A 25,579-nucleotide genomic window follows, 5' to 3' on the forward strand; every position below is an offset into this window, starting at 1 on the left:
TTAGAAGAGGCAACATTTTCATATGTTGTCATAATAAATGGATTCATTTCATTACAGAAAATGGCTAATTTGTTTCCCTCAGTAAGCTATCTGCACATAAATCATGCTCTTCTCTGACTTACTCATTGATCTGGATAAGTGGTTATACTTTTCAAAATTGAGATGTCTGTAACTAGTTATTTTTCTAGGAGCCGTACTGAACGATGGGCTGTGGCACTCAGTTTCCTTGACTGCTGAGGGTCGCTACCTAAGCCTTGTGGTAGATGGAGACTTCTCTGCTCAGGCCCTGATGTCTGTGGGGATTCACTTGGGCAACACTTACTATTTTGGAGGTAAGCAGAGGCAACTCAACTACATGGGCAGTGGGTCTGAATGATCTTCACTGCCTTTCACCACAGACTTGTTATCATATATATTTAAAATCAATCAATAATAAATAATTTCCTTTCTTTTCTCAAATAAACATATTTGTGTTTTCTAAGAACACAAAACATTGTATTTTCCCAAACAAGAATAACTAAAGAAAGTTTACTTTGCTATTTCAATACTTCTTCATTCCACTTAATATTTAAGGAAACTACACTGTAGCTCACATGGAATTTCTCAACATCAAGTGCTATAATATAATCCACACAGCAGATAATACTCCTCTAAAAGCTAGACATAAAGACAAATCATATTGTGTTGGGGGTTGGTCTGGTGCTCCTATGTATTCAAATGCTAAATTCTGTACCCCAAGATCTGGCTGCTCCAAGATGAGTAATTCTCACATATGCCAGCCTTTGTTGTGTAAACCTTGGTGCCTGATTTAAAACTATTGGTTAAATAAAACTGGCAACAGCCAATTACTGGGGAGAATAGAAGGCATGAGGGTTTGAATTACCAGGCTGCAGGGGGGGATTGCAGAGAGAAAGAGAAGAAAGAGTGGAGGAAGAAGATGGGGTACAGAGGGTCTCCATTAGATTTGATGGACCAGGAGCATGTGCCCTGAAGGTAGGCTGGTGGAGCAGAAATAACCTGGGGAGACACAACAGCAGGTACTTGGGTAATGCATGTGGGAAGTAGACAGTCTCGCGAATTAGAAAAATAGATTTAGGGATAATCCCCCAATAATTGTGCACAAGCTAAATAAATAAATCGTGGTCTGAGTCTCGTTCATTTGTAACCAAGGCAGAGATAGGTATAATTCAATTTATTTGACAATAAATTGTCATCTTACCTAGAAAAAGGCATTGTCTTATGATAGATACAATCATTATCACATCATAATTCTGCCTGTCTCCTAGCATGGAAAGTGTTTTTCCCTCTACCGCTGTTTTCTCTAATCTCTTTTCCCACTGTTTAAGTTTTTTATTGTAGGGGTCTTTCACATCCTTAATTAGATTTAAATGTATTTCTGTGTGTTTCTAATGCTGCTGCGAATGGGATTTATTATTGATATATGTATAAACTCACGTGGTTCTTAAATGCTGATTTGTATCTTGTTGCTTTCCTGAATGTGTTTATCACGTGAGTGTTTTCTGGCAGGGTCTTCAAAGTCTTTAATCATATAGTCTGCAATCTTACTTCCTCCTTTCCTAGTTGTATGTATCTCTTTTATGTCTTTTTATTATTTTATACCGTGCCCAAGACATCAAGCTCTATATTGAATAAGAGCAGAAAGAGTAGGAATCCTTATCTTGTTCCACATTTGAGAGAGAATGCTTTCAGTTTTTCCATGTTTATTGAAATATCGAGACCCTTGATTTAGATCAGTGCCTCTCAATCTGTGGGTTGTGAACCATTGGGAGTCAAATGCCCTTTCACTTGAGTCGCATACAAGATATCCTGCATATCAGATACCTGCATTGCAATTCATTGCAACTACAAAACTATAGTTATGCAGTGGTGACAAAAGTAATTTTATGGTTGGCAGTCACAACAACTGCAGCGTTAGGAAGGTTGAGAACCAGTGATTTAGATGGACATCTCATAGTACCCTGCAGTTGTCTTGGAAGTGAAAGCCACTTTAAAATAGTTAGTTTTGCTTTACCTAATGTAGCAGTCATTTTTGTCCTTTCACTTACTTGGCAGTATATGAATTAAAGTGCTACCATTAGTAGACTGTCACAACTCAGGCCACCAGATTTCTGTATTTTGAGATAAATATGATAATATTGCTTAATTTAAATCATTTATACCCGTGTGTGTATGTGTGTGTGTGTGTGTGTGTGTGTGTGTATGTGTGTGTGTGTGTGTTACAGTCCCAAACTTCTCTTTTATTAAACAGTTCCTCATAAAGTTGTCTATGCTGGCCTTGAACTCACTGCACATCTCAGGCAGAGCTTGAATTTGCTTGCAATTAAGCTCCTGAATAACTGGGATTATAGGCTTGTGAAACCAGATGCAACCTGATGTTCATGCTTCTTAAACAAGTATTGCACTTCCAAAAACCCACATAATAAAAGGACACTGTGTCACAAGCATTGGCATTTGTAACTCAGCTGGAAATAACTTGAAGGGAATGATAAGACTTCATATTTTACCTATAATATCAGAAATAGCCAAGTGTCTGTTTTATTCCATTATCTTCATGGAAGATTCTATACTACTAATTTGTATTTACCACCATGTATTTAATGTGGTGGCTCCTCATATTTTTGGCATTAAAGTAAAATATAGCCTTTGGTTAACACATGATTAAAGAACTTAATTTCTAAAATTATTAGAAAAATCAATGTAAATACTTCTATCAAGTCAGAACACAAAATATTTTAAAATAATCTCAAATACACATATATGATAACATCTAAAACATGAATTTAGTGAATATTTAACATGTCTTTAATAAATTAGAGTACCCAGCTGCATTTTGTAGCTAGTATGAATCAAGAACCCAACATCTATTTTTTTTATTTACCCCAAATAAATTTATTTATTTATTTATTTATTTATTTATTTATTTATTTATTTATTTATTTTCGGAGCTGGGGACCGAACCCAGGGCCTTGCGCTTGCTAGGCAAGCACTCTACCGCTGAGCTAAATCCCCAACCCCCCCCAAATTTATTTATTTATTTATTTATTTATTTATTTATTTATTTATTTATTTTTATTAACTTGAGTATTTCTCATTTACATTTCGAGTGTTATTCCCTTTCCCGGTTTCCAGGCCAACATCCCCCTAACCCCTCCCCCTCCCCTTCTATAGGGGTGTTCCCCTCCCCATCCTCCCCCAATTGCCGCCCTCCCACCAACAATCACGTTCACTGGGGGTTCAGTCTTGGCAGGACCAAGGGCTTCCCCTTACACTGGTGATCTTACTAGGATATTCAATGCTACCTATGAGGTCAGAGTCCAGGGTCAGTCCATGTATAGTCTTTAGGTGTTGGCTTAGTCCCTGGAAGCTCTGGTTGCTTGGCATTGTTGTTCATAAGGGGTCTCAAGCCCCTTCAAGCTCTTCCAGTTCTTTCTCTGATTCCTTCAACCGGGGTCCTGTTCTCAGTTCAGTGGTTTGCTGCTGGCATTCGCCTCTGTATTTGCTGTATTCTGGCTGTGTCTCTCAGGAGCGATCTACATCCGGCTCCTGTCGGTCTGCACTTCTTTGCTTCATCCATCTTGTCTAATTGGGTGGCTGTATATGTACGGGCCACATGGGGCAGGCTCTGAATGGGTGTTCCTTCTGTGTCTGTTTTAATCTTTGCCTCTCTATTCCCTGCCAAGGGTATTCTTGTTCCCCTTTTAAAGAAGGAGTGAAGCATTCACATTTTGATCATCCGTCTTGAGTTTCATGTGTTCTAGGCATCTAGGGTAATTAAGCATTTGGAACCCAACATCTATTAAACCGAGTATAGCCTCTGATTTAAACTATTTTGATATTACCTCTATTTTTACTTCTTTCGTGTATACAAAATGATGATAAAGTGTATTGATATTTTAAGATACTAAAAAAGAAGTTAAACTTCACTTGGTTGTTCAACAATGACAACTATGAAAATTGCTTATTTTATTTTTTTAATCTTAATTTTATTCCCTTTTTTAAAATTCTCAATTTACTATCTTACCTTTGATCTGTTCTAACTTGTGTTCTTAGATTAGCCCTTCTTCTGATGAGGGCTGTCACTGTGTCAGATAAGGTCAAAGTTCATTTCTCTAGGGCATCAACAAGCAGAAGCTTTCAGTCCTCATGGAACAAATGGTTGTCTTTTTTTAAAAAAATATGATTCATTTAATGTATATGAGTACACTGTAACTGTCTTCAGACACACCAAATAGGGTATCTGGTCCCATGACAGATGGCTATGAGCCACCACATGGTTGGTGGGAATTGAACTCAGAACCTTGGGAAGAGCACAATCAGAGCTCATAATGGCTGAGCCATCTCTCCAGCCCCAAACAGTTGTCTCAATACCTGATTTTCTCCTGTCTTTGTGCTTGTACTCAGGTTGTCCCAACAACAGCTCTAGCTCTGGATGTGAAAGTCCTTATGGAGGCTTCCAGGGCTGCCTGAGGCTCATCTCTATTGGTGACAAAGTGGTGGATCCTATTGCAGTACAGCAGGGAGTGCTGGGGAGCTTCAGTGACCTCCAGATAGACTCCTGTGGCATCATAGACCGGTAAGAGCATTGCTGGGTCATTTTAGCATGCCTCTTTTCAAAGTTTAAAGCTAGAAATACATAGTCACATTAATAGTGAAGATTAGAAAGACTCTCTTGTGTATCTCACTGTGTTAACAGTGTTTTCAAATGACTACTTTATCAGAAGACATATTTCATGGAGTTGTAATGATGGCTCAGCTTATGAGGTCATACTGGTCCTACAGAGAATCTGAGCTCAGTTCCCAGCATCCTTGTCTGGCAGCACACAAACACCTTTAACTACAGCTCCAGATGCAATTGTGTGGCATATACTCACCTAGATATATACAAATAAAATCTATCTTTAATATATTGGACTGGAGATGTACAGTAGTTAAGACCATTGGCTGCTCTTCCATAGGACCTGAATTCAACTCCCAGCACTCACATGGCAACTCACAACCATCTGTAACTCCAGTTTCAGTTCTGACACCCTCCCCTGGCTCCTGGGGGCATCAGGTATCACAGATACAAATGTAGCTAGAACACACATACACATAAAATGAAATATTTAAAAGAGTTTTCTTAAGGCAATGCACCCTTTTTTGAACTTTAAATCAAATAGCCACAGGTTCATAGTTACCAAACCTGGTCATTTTATCTCTGCACTGGCAACTCAAAATCTGATGAAGCAGAAGAATTGGAGAGGCTGCCCTGTTTCAATCCAGTACCAGATGAAATTGTCTTTTCTGCAGAATAAATGTAAAGTAAATTCTCTAGAAGTTTGAGCCCTAGAAGTGAATGAACCTCTGTTCATTGCAACAGACTTAGTGAAGAGTAAAGAAGACATGGAAAACATTTGAAGTTTTAAAAATTAGGGCTAGAAGATAGCTCCGGGGATAAAGCACTTGCCATTCAAATGTGAGGATCTGAGTTTAGATCCCCAGAACCTACATAAATTAAAAACTTAGAGTACACATTGTAACCCCAGTGTTCTTATGGCAAGATAGATGCAAGGCAAAAAACAAGATAATCTCTTGAAACTCATGGACCAGCTTGCCGGTCGTTTGCAGGGATGAACAAAAGATCCTGTCTCAAAGAAGATAGAAGATGAAGACAAACAGCTTATGTCCTCTGGCATCCACATGTACATAGCATGTGTACACACACGCACGCACACACACACACACGCACGCACGCACACACGCACACAAACGGTGGAGCAGAGACAGACAGACAGGCAGGCAGGGAGGATAGCAGACAAAGATAGTTTTTAAAAAATGTTTTGATCTCAATAGTCTATATCTGTAGTGATTTTAGCTGAAAATAATCATTTGCTCATACATGGAAGAACATTATTTTTCATAAATTCTGTGCTTTAGTCCCTTTCCCTTGATGTCCACTGCCAACAACAAGTAATACCACAGATAAAAATATCACATAATACCTCAATTATTGTTATATGTCAGCCAAAATAAACCAAAAATCAAGATTAACTTGATACTGTTTAAAAATGTAAAAGTTATAGCTACAAATAGGATTTATTACTTTCTACTCCATGGAGAAAAGTTAATTTTACTACTTTAAACATTAACTGTGCAGTCGCCAGCTAAGCAAGTTTTGGTTTATAATCATGTCTGGTGATGTATTAAAAGAACATATTCCCTACCAAATGAAAAATTCACTCACGGGAACTTAATTTGGCACAAAATATTTTCCCTGTGAATATTAGTTGTTTCATAGGAAAAAAAATAATTAATCGGAAGATGAAGGTGCACAGTACAAGAGGTTGGTCCAGTTGCTTTCCCAATTGCCTGTGAAATTAGAATTCTTGAAATGATCCCAAGACTGCACCCACTGGGAAACTCCAAACTCTGGTCCCAGTTCCCTGTGTGCTGAGAAGGCTCTGGTCCTGGCTAAGCCGTGCGCTTGCTTGACAGGCAATGTGAAGTCCAACCTGGCCCTCAGTGCAGCTCATAGGAGCCGTCTGACAGCCGTGAGTAAATGGTTGAGAGCTGTCAGCGAACAGAAATGTGTGTGTGGTTGTTATTCCACTTGTAAGCTACGTTTAGACAGCTTTCCAGTGATTCACAAGACACGGTTTGTTTACATCCAGAGGACTCCAGAGATATCAGGCACCTCTCACTTTGTTCTTTCTTTCTTTCTTTCTATTCTTTTTTTTTCTTTTTCCGGAGCTGAGGACCGAACCCAGGACCTTGCGCTTGCTAGGCAAGTGCTCTACCACTGAGCTAAATCCCCAACCCCCACTTTGTTCTTTCTTTTCCTGCTTGTGTGGCTATTCAGGGTTCTTAAAGGATTCTTGGAGATTTTAGGGTAGATTTTTCCCAAGTTTGTAAAACAGAAGACAAAAAGTCATTGAGGTTTTGAGAGAGGTTATACTGAGCGTACAGGCAGATCCGAGTAGGACTGACATCTTAGCAATTTTATCTCTTTAGAATCGATTGCTCACTCTGAAGGTAAAGAGCAGCACATGAGTTTTAAAGATTTATTCAATATTTCTCAAAGCACGTTGCCGTAATACAGAAAACTTCCCTGTCCTTTCTCTCCTCTCCTACAACTGCTTTCTTTAAAAATTTCCACAATTACTAAATTGAGATTTAGTGAATTTTACTTTATATATGAAATAAATTTTGCTAGACATATATTAGCATTTTGATATTGGGGATGAAAAATAGGGCATGTTTCCAATTAAGCTGTCATGTGCAACAAAATCCATTATCTAAAATTATTGTTATTAATAGAAGCCTTGAAGGCAGACTCAGCACTCACTGGTCATGTTGAATTTTCTGTATGTGCTACAAATCCATTTTTTAACTATTTTATTTGTCTCTCATATATTATAACCCAACTACAGTTTCCCCTTCCCCCTTTCCTCCCAGTGCCCTGCACACAACCCTATTGGCAAGGGGGGTAGGTAATTATGTTTGGTTTCTTATAGGTGTTTGCCCAACTACTGTGAACATGGGAGTGGATGTACCCAGTCATGGGACACCTTCTCCTGTGACTGTGACGGCACAGGCTACACTGGAACAACCTGCCATTCCTGTAAGCTTCACAACTCAATCCTTATGTCATTGTGACTTCCTCGTCTTTTTGTTATCTATTTTGTTAGTTTTGTTACACTGTTCATTAATTATGTTTATCTGAATATCTCCAAGCATGCAGACATATCAGCATAAGCATTGCAGCACCCAACTACTGTCTGGTTTACTTTATTTAATGTTTATTTGTGTTTTTGCTTATTTGATGCTACAGATTAAACCTAGGCTTTGTACATGATTGACAAATGCTATGCCACTGAGCTACAGCCTCAGCACTTAATATCATCTAATACTAGGGCAGCGGGAGAACACAAAGAAATATGTAATACTAAGTACAGCAAAAATGAACCTTGTCAGCAGTAGCAAAGTCAGTCTAGTAGAATAATATGTAGATTAGGGAGGTGACTTGGGTGGGAAAGTACTTGCTTTGCAAGCATGAATACGTGAGATTCCCAACCCCATATAAGAGGAGAGACGTGAAATGACAGTCCTAGGGAGACAGAGACAAGAGGATCCCTGGGGCTGCTGGCCAACCAATCTAATCAAATTGGAATCTCCAGGTTGAATGAGAAACCTCATCTCAAAAAATAGAGACTGGGTATGGCGGCGCATGCCTTTAATCCCAGCACTCTGGAGGCAGAGGCAGGTGGATCTCTTAATTTAATGCCAACCTGATCTACAAAGCAAGTCTCAGGGCAGCCAGGGCAACACAAAGAAATCCTGTCTCAAAAAACAAAATTAAATCAAAGTGGGGAGCTGTTAAAAAGGAAACTGAAGTCAACCTCTAGCCTACAGACATGTGAACACACACACACACACACACACACACACACACACAGAGACGTGAACATACATACACTCACATATGTACATAAAGGCAAATAAATTCACATACAAAAATAAAGGTTTAAAAGCTGTATAGTAGAGGGTGAAAATAGAATAAAGAACGCACGTTGTAACAACTTGTTCCTTTACTTGGATTTAATTCCTACAATTCTTTCAGTCAGAGAAACGTGGAAAAATAATCATTTGTCAAGCTTGAATGTAATAAAATTAAAAATTAAAAAAAAAACCCTGGATAGAAGTGCTACATGGTAGAGATTTAGAAAAGGCAATTAAAGTCTCTTAAATTGTGATTTTTTTCTTTGGTGGAGACGATAATGAATCATAAAGTGTGGACTTATTGAGTTCTTAAATATGTCTGTCCCTTTCTAGTGAGTTCCATAAATTAACTGATTAAACTCCGGAGAGATTCAAGAATAAAAGACTATTATTGCTTTCATCGTAATGGCTAGGAAAGAAGGAGACTACGAAGCTCCACATACAATTATTTGGTGACAGGGTGACGATTTGAACTAAGGAAGCTGTTTCCAGAACCTTCACTTTAGGCGAACCTTCACTTGAAAGGTGGTCCTTAAGCAGTAGTACCAGAAGCAACTGGAAACTTGTAACAAATATAAACTCTCAGGACTCACCCAAATCTACTGAACTGGAATCTCAGGATAAGTCTAAGTGGGAATGTGTTATGTCAGAAACATAGATGGACATGTTTGTATCTTTCCACCATAATAGAAATTATTGACTAATGGTAAATTCACCAGCTACATTGGTTGCTTTAACTGCGCTTTACCAAGAAGTTCTGGTTTTTCAAAATGGTTGGTTGTAGGCAAGCATGGGTTCTTTTAGTCCAGCCTTAAAGTACATATCAAACAGTAAATATTTCTACATATGTATTATAGGTCACAGAATGGTTACAGAGGGGTTAAAAGGTCATAGCAAAATTCAAGAAATTCAAAGTTACCTTACTAGAGGCAGGGGCAGAGATCTGGCAGAGATGCAGAGTATCACTGCAGTGGTTAGACAAGATGTTAGTGAACAACGACCACAACAGAGAACTATTGAAAGTCTTCCAAAGTCAGATCCAAGCTCTAGCCTAGCTTCAGATACAAGGCGCACCTTCTCTGAACAATGGAGGTAAAGTTCACATCCAGGTCTGGACGGACAAACAAATGAATCAATAGACAGACAGGTGATGACTCAAGTAAGAGCCACCAGTAGGTGGTACCAAGCTAAGCTGAAGCCCTGTCATCTCTATATTCATCCCTTGATCACTCCCAAGCAGTGCCACTCCCCCATGAGTAAGCATTTAAACATAGGAGCCTAGAGGGACCATTCTTATTCAAACTACCACAGACCTCAAGTCCTCAGCCCACCTGCCACTTTCTCAAATCGGGTGCCCACCAATATCTTTTCACAACTCCGTGAGATTTCCCTGATCTTTTTCAAGAACTACAGTGAGAAGTCAGAGTATAAATTGCTATAACTCCACTTAGGGATGCAAGTGAAGTTAAAGGAGACCCCTGGGTTCCCAACAGCAAAGTTCTACATGAGCCTGGCAAGGGAGTAGACAATCTACTCACAACACTCCTGCAGATTGACTCATCAAGCACATGTTGGGGTTAGAAAGACTTCTATTTCTACAGACGCTTTACTTTTTTGTATTGGGTTTGTCTAGAACCAAAGTATAAGTAACTCGGCAAAGTAACTGCCACAGGGATGAGACCTTCTACTTCCATAGAACTTCTATTCTCTAGCATAGTCTTGAACACTGAGTCTTGAGATCTTCCTTAACCCCTTTGTATGTTCTTCCATACCCAGCAACTTCCCTTACATGGTGTAGTGCATGAACTAGTTTTACTAATCATGCATGCCTATATCCTGTATTCAAATATAACTCCCCAAATACCAAAAGGTTGAAAGGGGAAGTATTTCCATTTTAAAAAATGATTTATTTATTCTTATTCTATGTGCATTGATGTTTTGCCTGCATGTATGTATGTCTGTGTCAAGATGTCAGATCCCCTGCAACTGGAGTTACAGAGTTGTGAGCCTCTGAAAAAACAACCAGTGCTCTTAACCACTGATCCATCTCAAAAAACCCTCAAATATTTAAATTTTAAAGTGATCCAATAGTGTCCTTGTAACTGTGGATTTCAGCAATTAAGGTTTTCAAATCGATGAACCATGTGAAGCAGGGTTTCAGCAAACCCTTAATCATGAGACTCATTCAAAGTGGCCATTGTTGTTTTGTACAGTAATGTATCTAATCTATGTATTCTTTGTCATTTAAAAAGTCAAGGGACTCAGAAAAACAAAAGTTTCGATTATTCTCCTTGATATGTGTTCTCTAGCTAAGCCTATTACAAAACTCTAACCATGAGTATAAATCCTGTTGGACATGTACAGGTACTTGCACAATTAAGTACACATAACAGTAATACATCTGACTTATCTTCCAACCTATGACATTCACTGAAAGAACACTGATGAGTTCATCAGTTTACTCTGGGGCTATTCTAGGATGACATTCACATTGTTTACCTTAAATTTGTTCAGACTTAAGATTTCTCTTGCACACTACAAACAAAAAATTTTGTTGGCTGAGGGGATGGCTCATTTAGCTTAGTGTTTGCCTTGTAAGCATGAAGACTAGACTTCAATTTCTAGTACCGAAGTAAAACTGAGCATGGTAGCCAGTGTTTGTAATTTCAGCACTGAAAGACAGAAAGAGGTGGATCCCTGAGGTTCACTGGCCAGCCAGTACAGACTATTTGGTAATCTCCAAGCCAACAAAAACCCGTCTCAAGAAAGGTAGAATGTGAGTGGTACCTAAGGAAGTACATCTGAGGTCCTTCTTATGATAATGCTATAAATGCACACCATTCCCTTTACAATATGTTCTTGACACATTTCACACATGCATACACAGACGTTCACACACATTTTTTTACAAAGTTTTCTAGATATTCCATTTTATGAAATGAGAGAAAAATAACACCCATATCTTACCTTCAATTTCTCTTTTTTTTTTGTGCTTGTTTTTTTAATTGGATATTTTATTTATTTACATTTCAAATGTTATCCCCTTTCCCGGTTTCCCCTCCAGAAATCCCCTGTCCCATCCTCCCTCCCCCAATTCTATGAAGGTGTTCCCCCACCCAACCACCCACTCCTGCTTCCCCGACCTGGCATTCCCCTACACGGGGGCATTTTCTTATTAAAAAATAAAGTCATTCGAGTCAAAATTAAGGAAAATTACATTTATATGGGGTCAATTTGGATTGCAATCCATAAAAGCAATCTTGAAAATATGTCCCAATGTTTTATTAAATGGCAATCATATATCCAGTCTTAAGCCAAAGAGGGTTGAAGTCGCAGAGGTCTCTGGGTAGGGTAGTTTGGGGTAAAGGTCTGTTGTTCAGAAGGTCAAAAAGTTTAATGATATTCCAAGGCCAGTATGTGAGAGAACATGGGAGTGGCTTTCCAGTAGCCTAGTTCAAACATAGATAAATATGAGGGAGATTAATGATGATCTCTTGAACTCATTTATTTTTTTGAACCAATATTACACAATTTTTGTTGTTTTCCTTGATGTTCCTTGAGTATTTGAAAAATATTTTGAATTAACATTTATGAAAATAAATGTAGAAAATTCAATATTCTTATAATAGTGATATAAATGCATCCCATTCCCTTTGAAATGTTTTTTGGCATAGTTCAAAGGCCAAAATGAACTTGCTGGTACAGCAAAATCCTGACCTTTGAGGGTCTAATGAAAGAAACTAACACAGTTGACATTCATCAAATCCCTTCTCCAAGAGGCCATATCACTCTTAGCTTTGTTGAATAGGTCTTTTCTGTAGGTCAAAATATTACCTTGCTGGTCTTTTTTTTTTTTAATTTAACCAAAAAGTTAGGAATCCAGTATCTTGGTAACACATTTATATGCACAAATGAAAATGTTCAATTATACCGAATAAATAAAACATTATATAAAAATGTTTTCATCAAAATATTTTCTCTCCTGTATTGAGTTTGAATTACCATGATTTGTCCTTTCCAAAATACTTAATAAAGTTTCTTTTCAACTTAATTATTTTTTAATAAGGAGGAGTTGCTCATACGTTCGTTGTATTCATGTCTTTAAGATGTTCATTTAAAGCAAAGGGTATAATTACTCAATTTTTTAAATATGTATTACAGTGTATTTGTTGGATAACATCATATTACCTGAGTAGGTTATAACTAATATTTGTTGAATGTTAAGTTTTTACGGTTAGAGTAAAATTTCCTTCTTTAATTTTGGCACTTAGTTCTCAAGGTTACTTGTCACAAGTTTGAATAGGATCGGGAATTAACAACATGTAGGATTGGGAGCTACAATTTCCCCCAGACTACCTTCTAACTCTTTCATAATGTGCTTCAAAATATCATCCTTAACTTAAAAGTGAGAGAAAACATGTACCCAGAGAGAGTATAATCCTCATATGTTTCCAAATAATTTCCTCTTAAAGACCGTATCCCATTCCCAGCATAACATCCATCTTGTGTATGTGATCTTATGTGTCAATGGATGCCCAGCCCACAGAGACCAGAGGAGGATGTTGGATGTCTACTTCTCTCCAATATATTTCCTAGAGACAGGGTCTCCCACTGAATCTAGGTTAGGCTGGTAGGCAGCAAGCTCCATTGAGCCTCCTCTTTCCACCCCATGTAACACTGGGGTTATAAGAATGCTCAGCCACACCTGGATTCTTAACCAGGTGCTGGGAATTTGAACTCTGCTGCGCATGCTTGTGTGGCAGATGCTCTGATGCATGGAAATCTTAATTTTTAGTGACTGACATACTATTTTCTTTCTACTAAAAATAGAAACATACACCAAATATTTACTAGTGCCTAATAATATTGAACACAAGCTTGTTGTAATTTGATAATCTCCTGCTACTAAATTTAATTTTAAACATTTGATGTTTCTTTTATCTAATCAGATGTAATGTCACATATATTAATAAAACTAGGTTGAATCATATATTCATGTATATATAATTTAGAAATGAAAACCTGTGGAAAATAATTGAAAATACTGTTTCTGGTAAATGGTATTCCCCTGCAGCCATCTATGAACAGTCTTGTGAAGCCCACAGGCACAGAGGGAGCCCTTCTGGACTTTACTACATTGATGTAGATGGAAGTGGACAGCTGGCGCCATTTCTTGTGTACTGCAATATGACAGGTACATTTATAGCCTTTAGATTTGCAAAACAGCTATACATAGAATTAGAATCAGAGTATATTCAAAAGTCTACTTAGTTGACAATATTGTATAAAAATAAAGTTTGATAATTATATAATGTTAAGTAGAAAACCCACATAAATATGTATTTAATATTTTGTAAATTTTATGTAGCAAAATCAAAAGCCATGCCCATCATCATTATTGCTCCTACATTTCTCACAATCACATATGTTTATAGCTATAACAATAAACATGATGCTTCGATTCTAAGATTTTCCTATTTTTACAGTTTAAAACAAAAATACTAATTGCTTAAAGTGCTAGGAAACAGCATATATATATATATATATATACATATATATATATATGGTAGAATTTATGTACAGCTTAGAAAATTTAGTGATGGAGATTTTTTTTGATATTATAAACCACCCTTGGTTTAGATATTATTACAGATAAACACTGCTTTAGTCTGGAAGATTACATGATAATTAATTTTTCAGAAATTTGCTTTCACTCATCATTTTCAACTCTCTAGAAGAGGAAACCTGAAATAAATAGTTCTCATTTAATATGACTTGAAATGTTCTAAAGTTTCATAAATTGGCCAGTAGCCAGATGGGTCATCAACAACTGAGGGGAAAAAAAAAACAGACAAATGAAAGTACAACGAAACTAAAAATGCTCTAGTAAAGGGTGTCAAAAATATTAAAGCAAGGGAGTGTTAAATGATTCAGAACCACCTGTGCAGCATTGTGCTGGAGATAATGAGACCTGAAGGTCCTGCTAAGAGAGACAAATTATCACCAGAACTCCCTGATCAGACAAACCAAATGGAGACAACGTGGTGAGCATTCATCCTGCAGCTTTTCTCAGGACTCGTTTGTACCCCATCGTCTTCAGGCATCCACATAAAGTGACCCCAGCAAAATCAAAGAACCCACAAAGCTCAAACCAAGAGGAATCTTGAGCATCAAAACAATTAAAGACGAGGAAGCTAGAGGCTACACTGCTTATAACCAATAAGAAAATGTTAAGACATACAAATAAAGCCATAGCAACTTTAAAAGGTCAATAGTCAAAATACTCTTCCAGAAACTTGAAAGTGGAGATAAGGTTAGAGCTTCCATAAACCAGTGTCAGGCATGCAAAGGAGCTGGGGAATGATGGCTATGTGTTACCCAGCAAAGGACTGAACAAAAATGAATCTTAGTAACTCTTCCAAGATCCATTAGAGAAATAAAATCACAGAGAACATTGACAATCAAATTGGAGAGATGAAAAAGCAGATACAGCCAGAAGCCTGGATGAACAGATACTGAAGAGCAGCAGCCTCCACGGAAACAAATGCCAGGGTAGAGATACCAGAGTGAAAGTGGAGGTACACTTTCAGGTACAGTGGGGACAAGCCTGAGAGTTAAAAGTTTGGGCAGACCCCATCATTGTGAGACTTTTCTGTTATGAGTTTGACCAGCTCCTGATAGTAAACACTAGAGAAAATTCTCTTCATGCTTCTAGAAGAAGAGGGTGCTAAGAACCATTTTAAATGCACCAGAATAGGCTGTACTTCCCTACAATAAAGATACTATTCATTGTCCTTCCTAGTTCTAAAATTCTTAATGTTATTAAAAGAAATTGCGGATCAATGGGGAATAGTAGTTGTTCCTATCCTACCTAATCTTCCTTACTATGGTAACAACAGCAGTCATGATGTAAGTGAAATTTTGTAAATAACAATGTATATCTCATAATGTCCCCAGATTACCATTTTATTCTTCAGAAAGACTAGATTTTCAAGCCTTCACCTTGGTGTTCCAAGGATGTTTTCTATTATTACATTTAAGCCCTGCATGATTTCAAACTTATTAAACTGATCAACACTTCAATGAATGCCTCAAGACCACTAAAACAAGACCGTGATAAACAAACAAACATGGAGATCCAGAAAGAAAGGAAGGAAGAAAGAAAGAAAGAAAGAAAGAAAGAAAGAAAGAAAGAAAGAAAGAAAGAAAGAAAATAAAGAAGGAAGGAAGAAAGAAAGACAAGAAGGAAGGAAGTAAAAAAGAAAGAAAGAAAAAAGAAAGAGGCTCATGAATGCCTTCAATGTCCAGTTTAGCTCTTTATGATTTATTTAATTAATAGGAAAACCCTGAAATATAATGTTGGGTAGGTAAATCACAAAACACCATCTTAAAAGTTAATATTAACATCCCTTCGGTCTGTGCTTTGTGAGTAGCCCTGCAGCCTGTCGATGTCTCTTTTCTGTCTGGTTTCTTCCCAGCAGACACAGCATGGACTGTTGTTCAGCACGGAGGGCCTGATGTCATGACAGTCAGAGGTGGCCCAGAAGGACATACGCGTTCTGCAACCTTCTCCTACGCTGCCACTGCAGCACAGCTGCGTGCTGTGGTGGATACTGCAGACCACTGTGAGCAGCAGGTGGACCTACAATGCAGGACCTCAGGGCCCTCAGACATAGGAGGTGAGGACCCAGCGTGCTGCAGAAAGGGCACGTAGGGCAAAAGTGCAGCTCTGCAGGCTATAGGATGCAATCCATTTCCATAGGGAAAGGCCAAGGTCATTTACTGGAAGTTTACCCAAAGCCTTTCCTAATTCCACCAGGCTCTGGACCACAAAACAGTAAAGAACACCCCTGACATATTAATGAACGTTCAGTACACATGCATACGACTACTGGCATGCATTTTTTAAATATAAGGAAACTTTGTATTGACAATAGCATTACCTTTCTGTTCACAATTAAGGGATCATGGTAAAAAGGGCGGGAATGGCCTAGTAATTCTCGGTGACTAGCTGCAATCCATAATGTCTTTTCCCTCCCCAAGGTGAGGTATGATTTTTCATTTTTTCTTTTATTGAAAATATTTTCTTTCCTCATACAATGTATCCTGATTGTAGGTCCCCGGGCTCTAGTTCCTCACCTCCAGATCCATACCCTTTCCGTCTCATTAGAAAGAAACGGGCTTCTAGGAGATGATGACCAAACATAGCAAAATAAAATATAATAAAATAAGGCAAAAGCCATCACATCAAAGATGGACAAAGCAACCCAACAGAAGGGGAAGAATCCTAAGAGCAGGCACAAGAATCAGAGACCCACTCATTCACACGTTCAGGAGACCCATAAAACACTAAGCTGAAAGCTATGTAATATAAGCAGAGGACCTGATGCAGACGCATTTAGGCCCTGAGCTTACTTCTTCAATCTCTGTGAGTTCATATGAGCTTTGCTCAATGAGTTCAGGAAGGAAGGAATTGTCACCCCAAGTTTACTAGATTTTTTTAAATGTATAACTGAGATTTCAAAATTAGGTATTTTTTTAGTCCATCACTTCAATTTTTATCAATGAGCTACTTACCACTAATTATATATAGTGGGACTATAGTATACTACACATTGGTTAGCCATCCGTGGAATAGACAGATGAAGGACAAAAGACAAGTTACATAGGTATGACCCTGTGAGCCAGCGAGCAAGCCCCACATACATGAGCTAAGTCCACTTCCTGGACACTCTTCAGCTCAGCAAGGAACCTGGCCTGCAAGGTTAGTATTCAATATGTTTGCTAGCTCTTGTTCTTTGGGCTTTACTCCTAGACATAAGGATTATTCAAGAAAGGAGCATTTTAAGTTTGGAGAATGGATGTGTGACAGTGAAGATATTATGAATACACAAGCATCCCTCACATGCATGTCTTATAGCAACAATGTAAAGCCAGGGGAGAATTTTAAATTTTAACTTAAATGTAGACAAGCATTTGGAATGGCCCTAATGTGTCCTGACATTCTTGATTCAGGCAGAGGTGAAATGGAAAGATAACGAGGTCTAAGTTTTCCTTATACTAGGTTTGATCTATTTTGTCTTATCAGCTGACACAGTTCATGAGGTGCTATTCTCGCTCGCTTCCCTCCCTATAAAGTACCATTGGATTATGAAGTTGTAGTGATACCTGAATCTGATAGCCAGAAAATCCAAGTCCATTGATCTGAGGGGAATCCTGGGCTTCAGAATCATTAGAGAAAAGCCTCAGGTGATCTTATGGAAATCCCTGTGCTAGGGCTTAAAGTCCCTAAAGAAATTTTCTTTTGAAAAAGAGAAGTGTTTCTCTCCTATGATTTTGATAGGATTATAAAATTTTTAACATTTAAATTTTTTTAGCTAAAACTAGTTTCATACATGTTTAAGAAACAAGTCTAGCCCCCCTTACCCTGCTCCCTCACAAAAGAATTACCTTACAAAACCATAGCATCACTACAGAATACCGACAGTGGTATAGTCAACCCACATATTCGATCACAAAGAATCATTCCTCTCACACCTGAACTGCCCCACTACCACTGCACCCAGCTAACCTTCATATAACCCCTAACTAGTTTGTTCTCTGTCTCAATGCTTCTTGTGACTGTTATTTTTTTTTTAACGATGAAGAGTGGAGTATTACATAGAGTAATAGAGAGTGTAGCCTACAGAGATTAGCTGCTTTTACCCAGAACATTCCTCTTTAAAGTTAGTTACTTTGATAATGTACTTCTTTATCATTCATTTGTTGTAATACACCTGCCTTCCTTCTTTACAGCTTAGATCTACTAAGATTATACACTCTTATATATGCTCATCAATTGTCTTTTCCCTACCAAAGTTTTATAATTTTGCATTCCACCATAGGTTTAACCACCAGTTTTGAATGAACTTGCTTAAAAGGTGTTAAATTTCTGGATTTACTTTCTTTTGCACATGGGTTCCTACTTGTCTTAAATGCAACTTGTGAGAAAGAGTGTGCCTTTCCACTGAGTTATTTTGAATCTTTTCCAAAGACCTATTGATTATACACGTGTTGCCTTATCTTAGCTGTCTAGTGTGTTCATTTGTTTGTTATTGGAACTAACGCCATGCTGTCCTGAATACTGTTCAATTCTTAAGTTACATAGTGTGAGCATCCCCCTTTGATTCTTCTCTAGTGTATCTGTTATTTAGAGTTCTTGCCTTTCTGTATAGTTTACAATGGGTCTGTCAATATCTACAACAATATTTTAGGATTTTAGTTGAGACTGTAATCAATCTAAAGACTAATTTGAGAAAAATTTAATAAGGTATTCAACTTTGTGGGCATGGACATATCTCCTTTTATTTCGGTATTTTGTTTTTTCCTCAGAAATTTATACATTCCTTCATAAATCTACAAGATTTATATCTACGTATTTTCAGTGTTAATGTGAAAGGTGTCATGTTTTAGTTTTGAATTCCAATTACATATTGTTGGTATAGAGAAGAAGTTGACCTAACCCACAATCTTGCTTTAATCGTCCTTAGTTGCAGAAATTTTCATCGTTGAGGTTTTCTATATAACCATGTTGTTCGGAAAATTAAATTTACCTTTCTTTTATAACCTATATGTTTTCTATTTCTTTGTTGGTTTTCCATATTATTTAATATTTTTAGGGCAAAGCAGTGCTGTGCAGAGACATTTTATAGACTGCACATCTCTGGAATCTTTGGCTTCTTTAAATTTATTAAGCTATATTTAATCTATTTAATGTGGTATAACTTAATAAAGTGTATATGTATTTCAGAAGAATGTGTGTCTGCAATTTGGGTATTAAGTATTTTGTATAGGTCAGTAAGATGCATTTGATGGCGATGTTCAGTTTCCACGTGTTCTTAGCTTTCTGCCCACTGGATCCATTGATTATTAGCATGGGGTGTTCAAGTCTCCGAGTATTAGAATGTATTTGTCTGCATGTTCTTGGAGTTCTACCAGCTTTTGACTCACGTGCTTTTATTCTCTGTTGTTGAAAGAATTCACATTAAAATTATTATGTATCATAGGAGAATTGGCCCCCTTTTCATTGTATCTCACTCCTCTTTATTCCTGATGATTTTCCTTCCTCTGAAATAGTCTTTGAAATTGATATAGATACTCTACCTTGTGTGTGTATTGGGACAGGGGGTGTGCATGTACACATTGAGATCAGAAGTTAACACTTGAGTGTCTTTCTTGATTGTTCTCCACTAATTTTTTGAGCAGAGTCTCACACCAAACCTAGGGTTCACCAATTGGCTAGGCTGGCAGGCCAGAGAATCCATGATTGCTGGGGTTACAGACAGTACCCAACCTTTACATGTGTTCTAGGGATCTGAACTTAGGTCCTGATGCTTGTGTGCTTGTGTAGTAAGTGCTTTACTCACTGAATCATCTCCATGACCTCCAGCTTTATTTTAATTGTGCTAGGGTAATATCTCTTTACTTCTAACACTGTTTACATTAAAAGGAATTTTGGTCCAGTGCACATCTTTTTTTTTTTTGTATTTGTTTTGTGAGTTTTTGTTGTTTGTTTGTTTTTGTCTACTCTGACACTCTGTTGTTTAATTGGCATATTAGACACTCATGTTTAAAGTGTTTATTGGTGCTTTGATTAATATTTTGGTATTATAGCTTTTATTGTTCTATCAGTCTATTTTCATCTCTATACAAAGGTGGTATACTCTAAGGTGGATAGCATAAGGAAAAGAGTTTTTATATAACTCATACTTCTAGAATCTCAAGGGTATGCCACCAGCATTCAGTCAGATCTGATGAGGTCTCTCTTGCTATATAACACCAAGACAGACCATGATATGATTGGAGTGTCTGTGGGTGAGGGCAAGGAACAAGAGATCACTTGACCAAACAAGAAGCCAGAGCAAAAGATTTAGATGTCAGCCTTTCTCTTAGAACAACTTGATTGCATGCGAATTAATGTAAGGTCCCTCAAGAACCACCTTAATCAATTCCAAAACTAACAACCCAAGGCCCTCCCTTTAGACCCCATTTCTTCAAGGCCACACTATGTGCTGAGGATGCAGCATCCCTAATAGGAATCTTAGCAGTTGTCCCTGGTTTGCTCCTGTTTGTTTCTTTTTGAAAGAACCTCAGGTGGTCAAAACTGCCCTTGAATGCCTGATACAGCTGACACTACCTCCTAAGTGTTAGGATCTCAAGCATATATCACTACACCTGGCTCAGTTAATTTTCTTTTCCTTTCTGTTTGATGTGAGCCTAACCATTAATGGCTGAGTAATTTCTCCAGCCACAACTTCTGGTTTGAAATCCTTCCCCCCTTTATCTTGTTTAAACTAAGCATATGATTTCATTCTTTTTCTCTTCTAACAAACATTTTTTGTTTTAATTTTGAATTGATTGACTTTGGACATGAATTACATTTCATAACTATTTATTTCTATTTTGAAATAGCCCTAATCTACCTATCTATTCTCCACTTTCCAGTCCCTCCTATTTTCTATACCAAACACTCCTGTCCTGACTTCACATCTCTTGTTTCCGTTAAAAATATGGCTCTCTTAGATCAGTTTGTGCTGTCCATATGTGTAAGAATATGATGCCATAGACTAGAACATGGAAACCCTACAGTAGTCACACCTTCAAAAGGATGATTCTCCCTCCCTCAGCAGCTACCCACTGCCAGTAGCCAGCTGCTCAGTAAGGGGTAGGACCTACAGAGAGTTTAACCATGGATACTGAAGGTTTTGCTGGTGTTCCTAAGTTCTCTGTAATACTTTAAAGCAGTGATTCTCGACCTTCCTAATGTTACAGCCCTTTAATATCCATCCTCATGTTATGGTGACCCCTCCCTAACCATAAAATTATTCCCATTGCTACTTTATAACTATAATTTTGCTACTGTTGTGAATCATAATGTAAATATCTTGTTTGGGTTTTTGTGATGGTCTTAGCTAATCCCCATAGGGATTTCGACCTGCAGATTAAGAACTGCTGCTTTAAAGCATTTGAACAATCCCAAATACATTAACTACATCTGAAAATGTACTCCTTTCTTAGATGCAAACTTATTCTTGTACATTTAGGATATAATAAGATTTTACTCTACATCCATGCAAGTGCAGTGGTGGATACCATTTTAAGAAGAAAATAGTATTTGGAGAAGAACATTACATTTTCTGAATAGTTATTACTCCCTAGTAATAAGTGTTTGATGTTCTAGGCATTTGTTTCTTTAAAAGCTAAACAGAACCATCTTTCCATGTCTTTCTTTTGAAGGATGCTTAGATGAAAGTAACAGTAATTACAGATATCCTATTGATGAATAAGTTGTAATTCAGTTGTAATAGAAGCTGAAAAAATTCCAGATCCTAACTCAAGGCCCAGTGATGACAACATATACATTTGAAAAACGGCACCAAGCAAAGCATAGTATGTTTTGAGGTTTGCCCTGCGTTAACCCAGTTCCTCAGTTCCTTTGCTTCTTGTGATCTCCTGTCTCGATGACTGCCATTTACCTCCCTCCTTGCCCATGCATGCTTCTGAGTGACTGTCCTTGCCACCTAGTTCTATAACTACTCTACCTGCACTGTAGAATGCACCCTTTTTATCTCCAGTATCATTTTCTGTTTTAGTAAATGGTTCTAAAGAACAAATACAGTGTCTGGATCTGTCATTTAGTTAGGTCCAGTGCTGAAAGATGACCTGAGCACCTCCTACCACTGACCGGATTAGGTGACAGAGCCCTTGGTTTCTGAGAATAATACTACCCAAGGCATAAAAAGACCCATTAGTGAAATTTCTTGACCCTCCAAATAAACAGACAGATACACAATTCAAGAAAAACTCATACATGTAAAAGCATATGTATAAAAAGTCCTCACAGGGAAATCATACTTTCCCAAATGCTTAATCTATGTGCATGTCCTCAAGAAAAAAAGACTTGGTAAGATTGATCTGAGCCTCTGTACAAACATTCATCTGTCTTGGTGAACATCTTATTTTTCAAACAGGATCGTTTCGTTTTGTAAATTAGTTTGGCTTTTGTTTAGATGGGTCTTTCAATGGCTTGAATTTACATTCCCTTCTAGAGAATGTACGGTCTCGTACACAAAAAAATGAAGAACCCATTTTATAATAAAACAAAAGTAAGTGGGAATAAATGACATTGTACATTGAAACATGGAGAGACGGAATTGAATGAGTATTCTTCAGAAAAAACTTTTCCTGTTGGAATAGAATTAAGACTTCCCTATCTATCTATCTATCTATCTATCTATCTATCTATCTATCTATCTACCTATATCTCTCATACACATGTATACACACACACATGCACATACACACACACACACACACACACACACACACACACACACACACACACACAGCAACCACACTTGTTAAGCCTGTAAAGGAACTATATTGGAATGGTGGTGACTGGGGCAATGAGGCAGCATAGATGTCATCTTTCTCATACTTGTTTTTTCAGATGGAACCTCACTGAGCTGGTGGGTTGGAAGAACCAATGAAACATACACTTACTGGGGAGGTTCTCTGCCTGATCCTCAAAAGTGTACTTGCGGATTGGAGGGGAACTGCATTGATTCTCAATACCACTGCAACTGTGATGCTGACAGGAACGAATGGTGATTTCTACATGATTTCCCTGCACCAAAAATAAACAAACAAACAAAAAAATAAATAGACATAGCAGTATTTTGTGCATAATTATCGTGTGAGGTGAAATAAAAAAAACTCTTGTTCAAACAAGTTAAAATATGTCTAAATGAAATGTGATCACACAGATAATTGTATATTTTCTAAAAGAATATTTTATTGCAGACCAAACACTCATTTGAAGTAGTCAAACTGAAAAACACATTATACAAAGAACATAAGCGTTTACAGAGTGGCATTCTTTCCTATTAAGGAGGGGAGGAGAGCCCAGGTCTGTACACTCATCTCCCTAACAGCTAACACTTCTATGCTAACAGCTACAGTTATATGCAATAGGCCTGGAACTACCATGAAAGGAAAATTTAGGACAGAAATGGAAAAGGCCGCATCTTATTTCAGAAAAGAAGATTTATCACAATCATTCTGAATTTTGCCCCAACCTTTGGAAAATATGTTTGCAAGTGAAGTTGTAAGAAGAGTGCTGGGGAGGTTTCAGAAGGGTTTCAGGTATTTTCAGATTTGAATCACTTACATACACTTAGTGATGTGTCTTAGAGATGTGACCCAAGTCTGAGCATGAATTTTATTTGTATACACCATACACACGTGGGCTGAAGGTAATTTTACTCGGTGTTTTAATGCACCTGTGCTTTAACTATCACAAGACATCCGGCGTGAAATTTTTCCACTTTATGCATTATACCAGAATTCAGGAATTTTCACATTTTAGAATACTTATAACTTGGATTTTCAAATTAGGCATGCTACATAAGTAATATATACTTCAGAAAAAATAGGGAATAAGTAAAAAAATAGGGGTGAGTGGAGAAATATTTCTATTGAAGAAGTTTTGAGATCTTATTTTTAATAAAGAAATAACCTTTCTTTACCATTAAATATTTTACACACTCCAGAATATTTAATTCATCTATCTTTTTAAATTTCAAACTATGGTTTCATGAGTGTTTAGTTTTGCATATCTGAAAGGATATGAGAGTTAAGAATTTTGATTTGGGGCTGGAAAGATGGCTCAGTGGTTAAGAACAAGTGTTACTATTACAGAGGTCCTGAGATTAAATTCCCAGCACTAAAATGGCAGCTAATAGCCATCATAACTCTAGTTCCAGGGATCCAACAACATCACAGGCACCAGGCACACACATTGTATACAAACAGATACAGGCAAAATACTCATATACATATTTTACCACACTATGTGTCCTTGATGCCTGGCACAGCACCTGGTCAACAGAAGGTGAGTTCTGTATATCCACTGAGTAGACTCGGCATGCCACAGAGAAATTTCACATGCACTGGTCTGTATGTTACCTGCTTAAGAGGGATTGCATTTATTTTGTTTTCTAATCTGTCAGTTTAGTTTTACAAATTAAAAAATTATCAGAGGAACATACAATCACCACAAAAGGACTCTAAAAAAAATGATAAAATAAGATCTTGTAATATGTTTAAGTTTAAAATATCAATTAACTGTAATTAACTCTCATTTAAATATTATTCTGAGACTAGTCTTGAAAGAGCAATAATTGCTTCATTATCTCAAGAAATAATAGTCTTAATATAATATAATATAATAATATCATAGGTAATTGTATCTTCATGTTAATTAGAATAATTTTAATAGTTGGATTGTTGTTTCTTAGGACCAGTGACACAATAGTCCTTTCCCATAAGGAGCACCTGCCGGTCACTGAGATGGTGGTGACAGACACAGGCCGTCCACACTCTGAAGCTGCTTATACGCTGGGGCCTTTGCTTTGCCAGGGAGACAGTAAGTACACAGTTCTATTTTTCTTTCTTTTCTTTTTTTCGGAGCTGGGGATCGAACCCAGGGCCTTGCGCTTGCTAGGCAAGCGCTCTACCTCTGAGCTAAATCCCCAACCCCTCACAGTTCTATTTTTACAATAACATGTTCTGGTTATTAGGTAGACAAGTATCCTTATTTTGGTCACAGAACTGGTACCAATCTTAGGGCCAGGGTAGAAAACCATAATTTGTCGTCTTTCTGTTGCTATGACCAAATAATTCACATAAATAGCTTTAAAAGAGAAAATGTTTCTCTCAGCATATGGTTCTGGAAGTTTCATCTGGTGGCCTTATTGATTTCGCTCCCATGGGGAGGAACATGTAGTACAGTTAAGCTGTTGAGACATTCTGGTGGCCAAGAAGCAAACAGAGAGGAAGGGGAGGAGCCCACAATCCCCTTCAAGGCTCCATCCCCAGTGACATAGCTTTATTTCACTGGCCACACCTCCTAAAGGTTGCAGTAGCACCAAAGGCTGGCAACCAAGCCTTTAACATTGGGGAGCATCTAAGATCTAACGCATACTAAACCGAGGTGTAAAAACTGTGTCAGCACTGAAGATCAGTACCCCACTTCACTATT

The 25,579-nt window shown here is 37.6% G+C and overlaps 1 protein-coding gene across 2 annotated transcripts in view; it reads left to right on the forward strand.

Moving 5' to 3' along the window:
* Cntnap3 (contactin associated protein family member 3) overlaps positions 1-25,579 on the forward strand; it is a 184,336-nt gene that overhangs the window by 130,084 nt on the left and 28,673 nt on the right. The window contains exons 9-15 of one of the 2 annotated variants that reach the window (XM_087589929.1): positions 189-332; positions 4,423-4,594; positions 7,515-7,621; positions 13,574-13,693; positions 15,978-16,178; positions 22,988-23,144; positions 24,837-24,964. In XM_087589929.1, coding sequence (XP_087446055.1) covers positions 189-332; positions 4,423-4,594; positions 7,515-7,621; positions 13,574-13,693; positions 15,978-16,178; positions 22,988-23,144; positions 24,837-24,964 — 1,029 coding nt within the window. 2 annotated transcript variants of the gene reach the window in all.

Source organism: Rattus norvegicus, chromosome 17 (assembly GCF_021556685.1).
Source record: "Rattus norvegicus strain SHRSP/BbbUtx chromosome 17, alternate assembly SHRSP_T2T, whole genome shotgun sequence".
Lineage (NCBI taxonomy): Eukaryota > Metazoa > Chordata > Mammalia > Rodentia > Muridae > Rattus > Rattus norvegicus.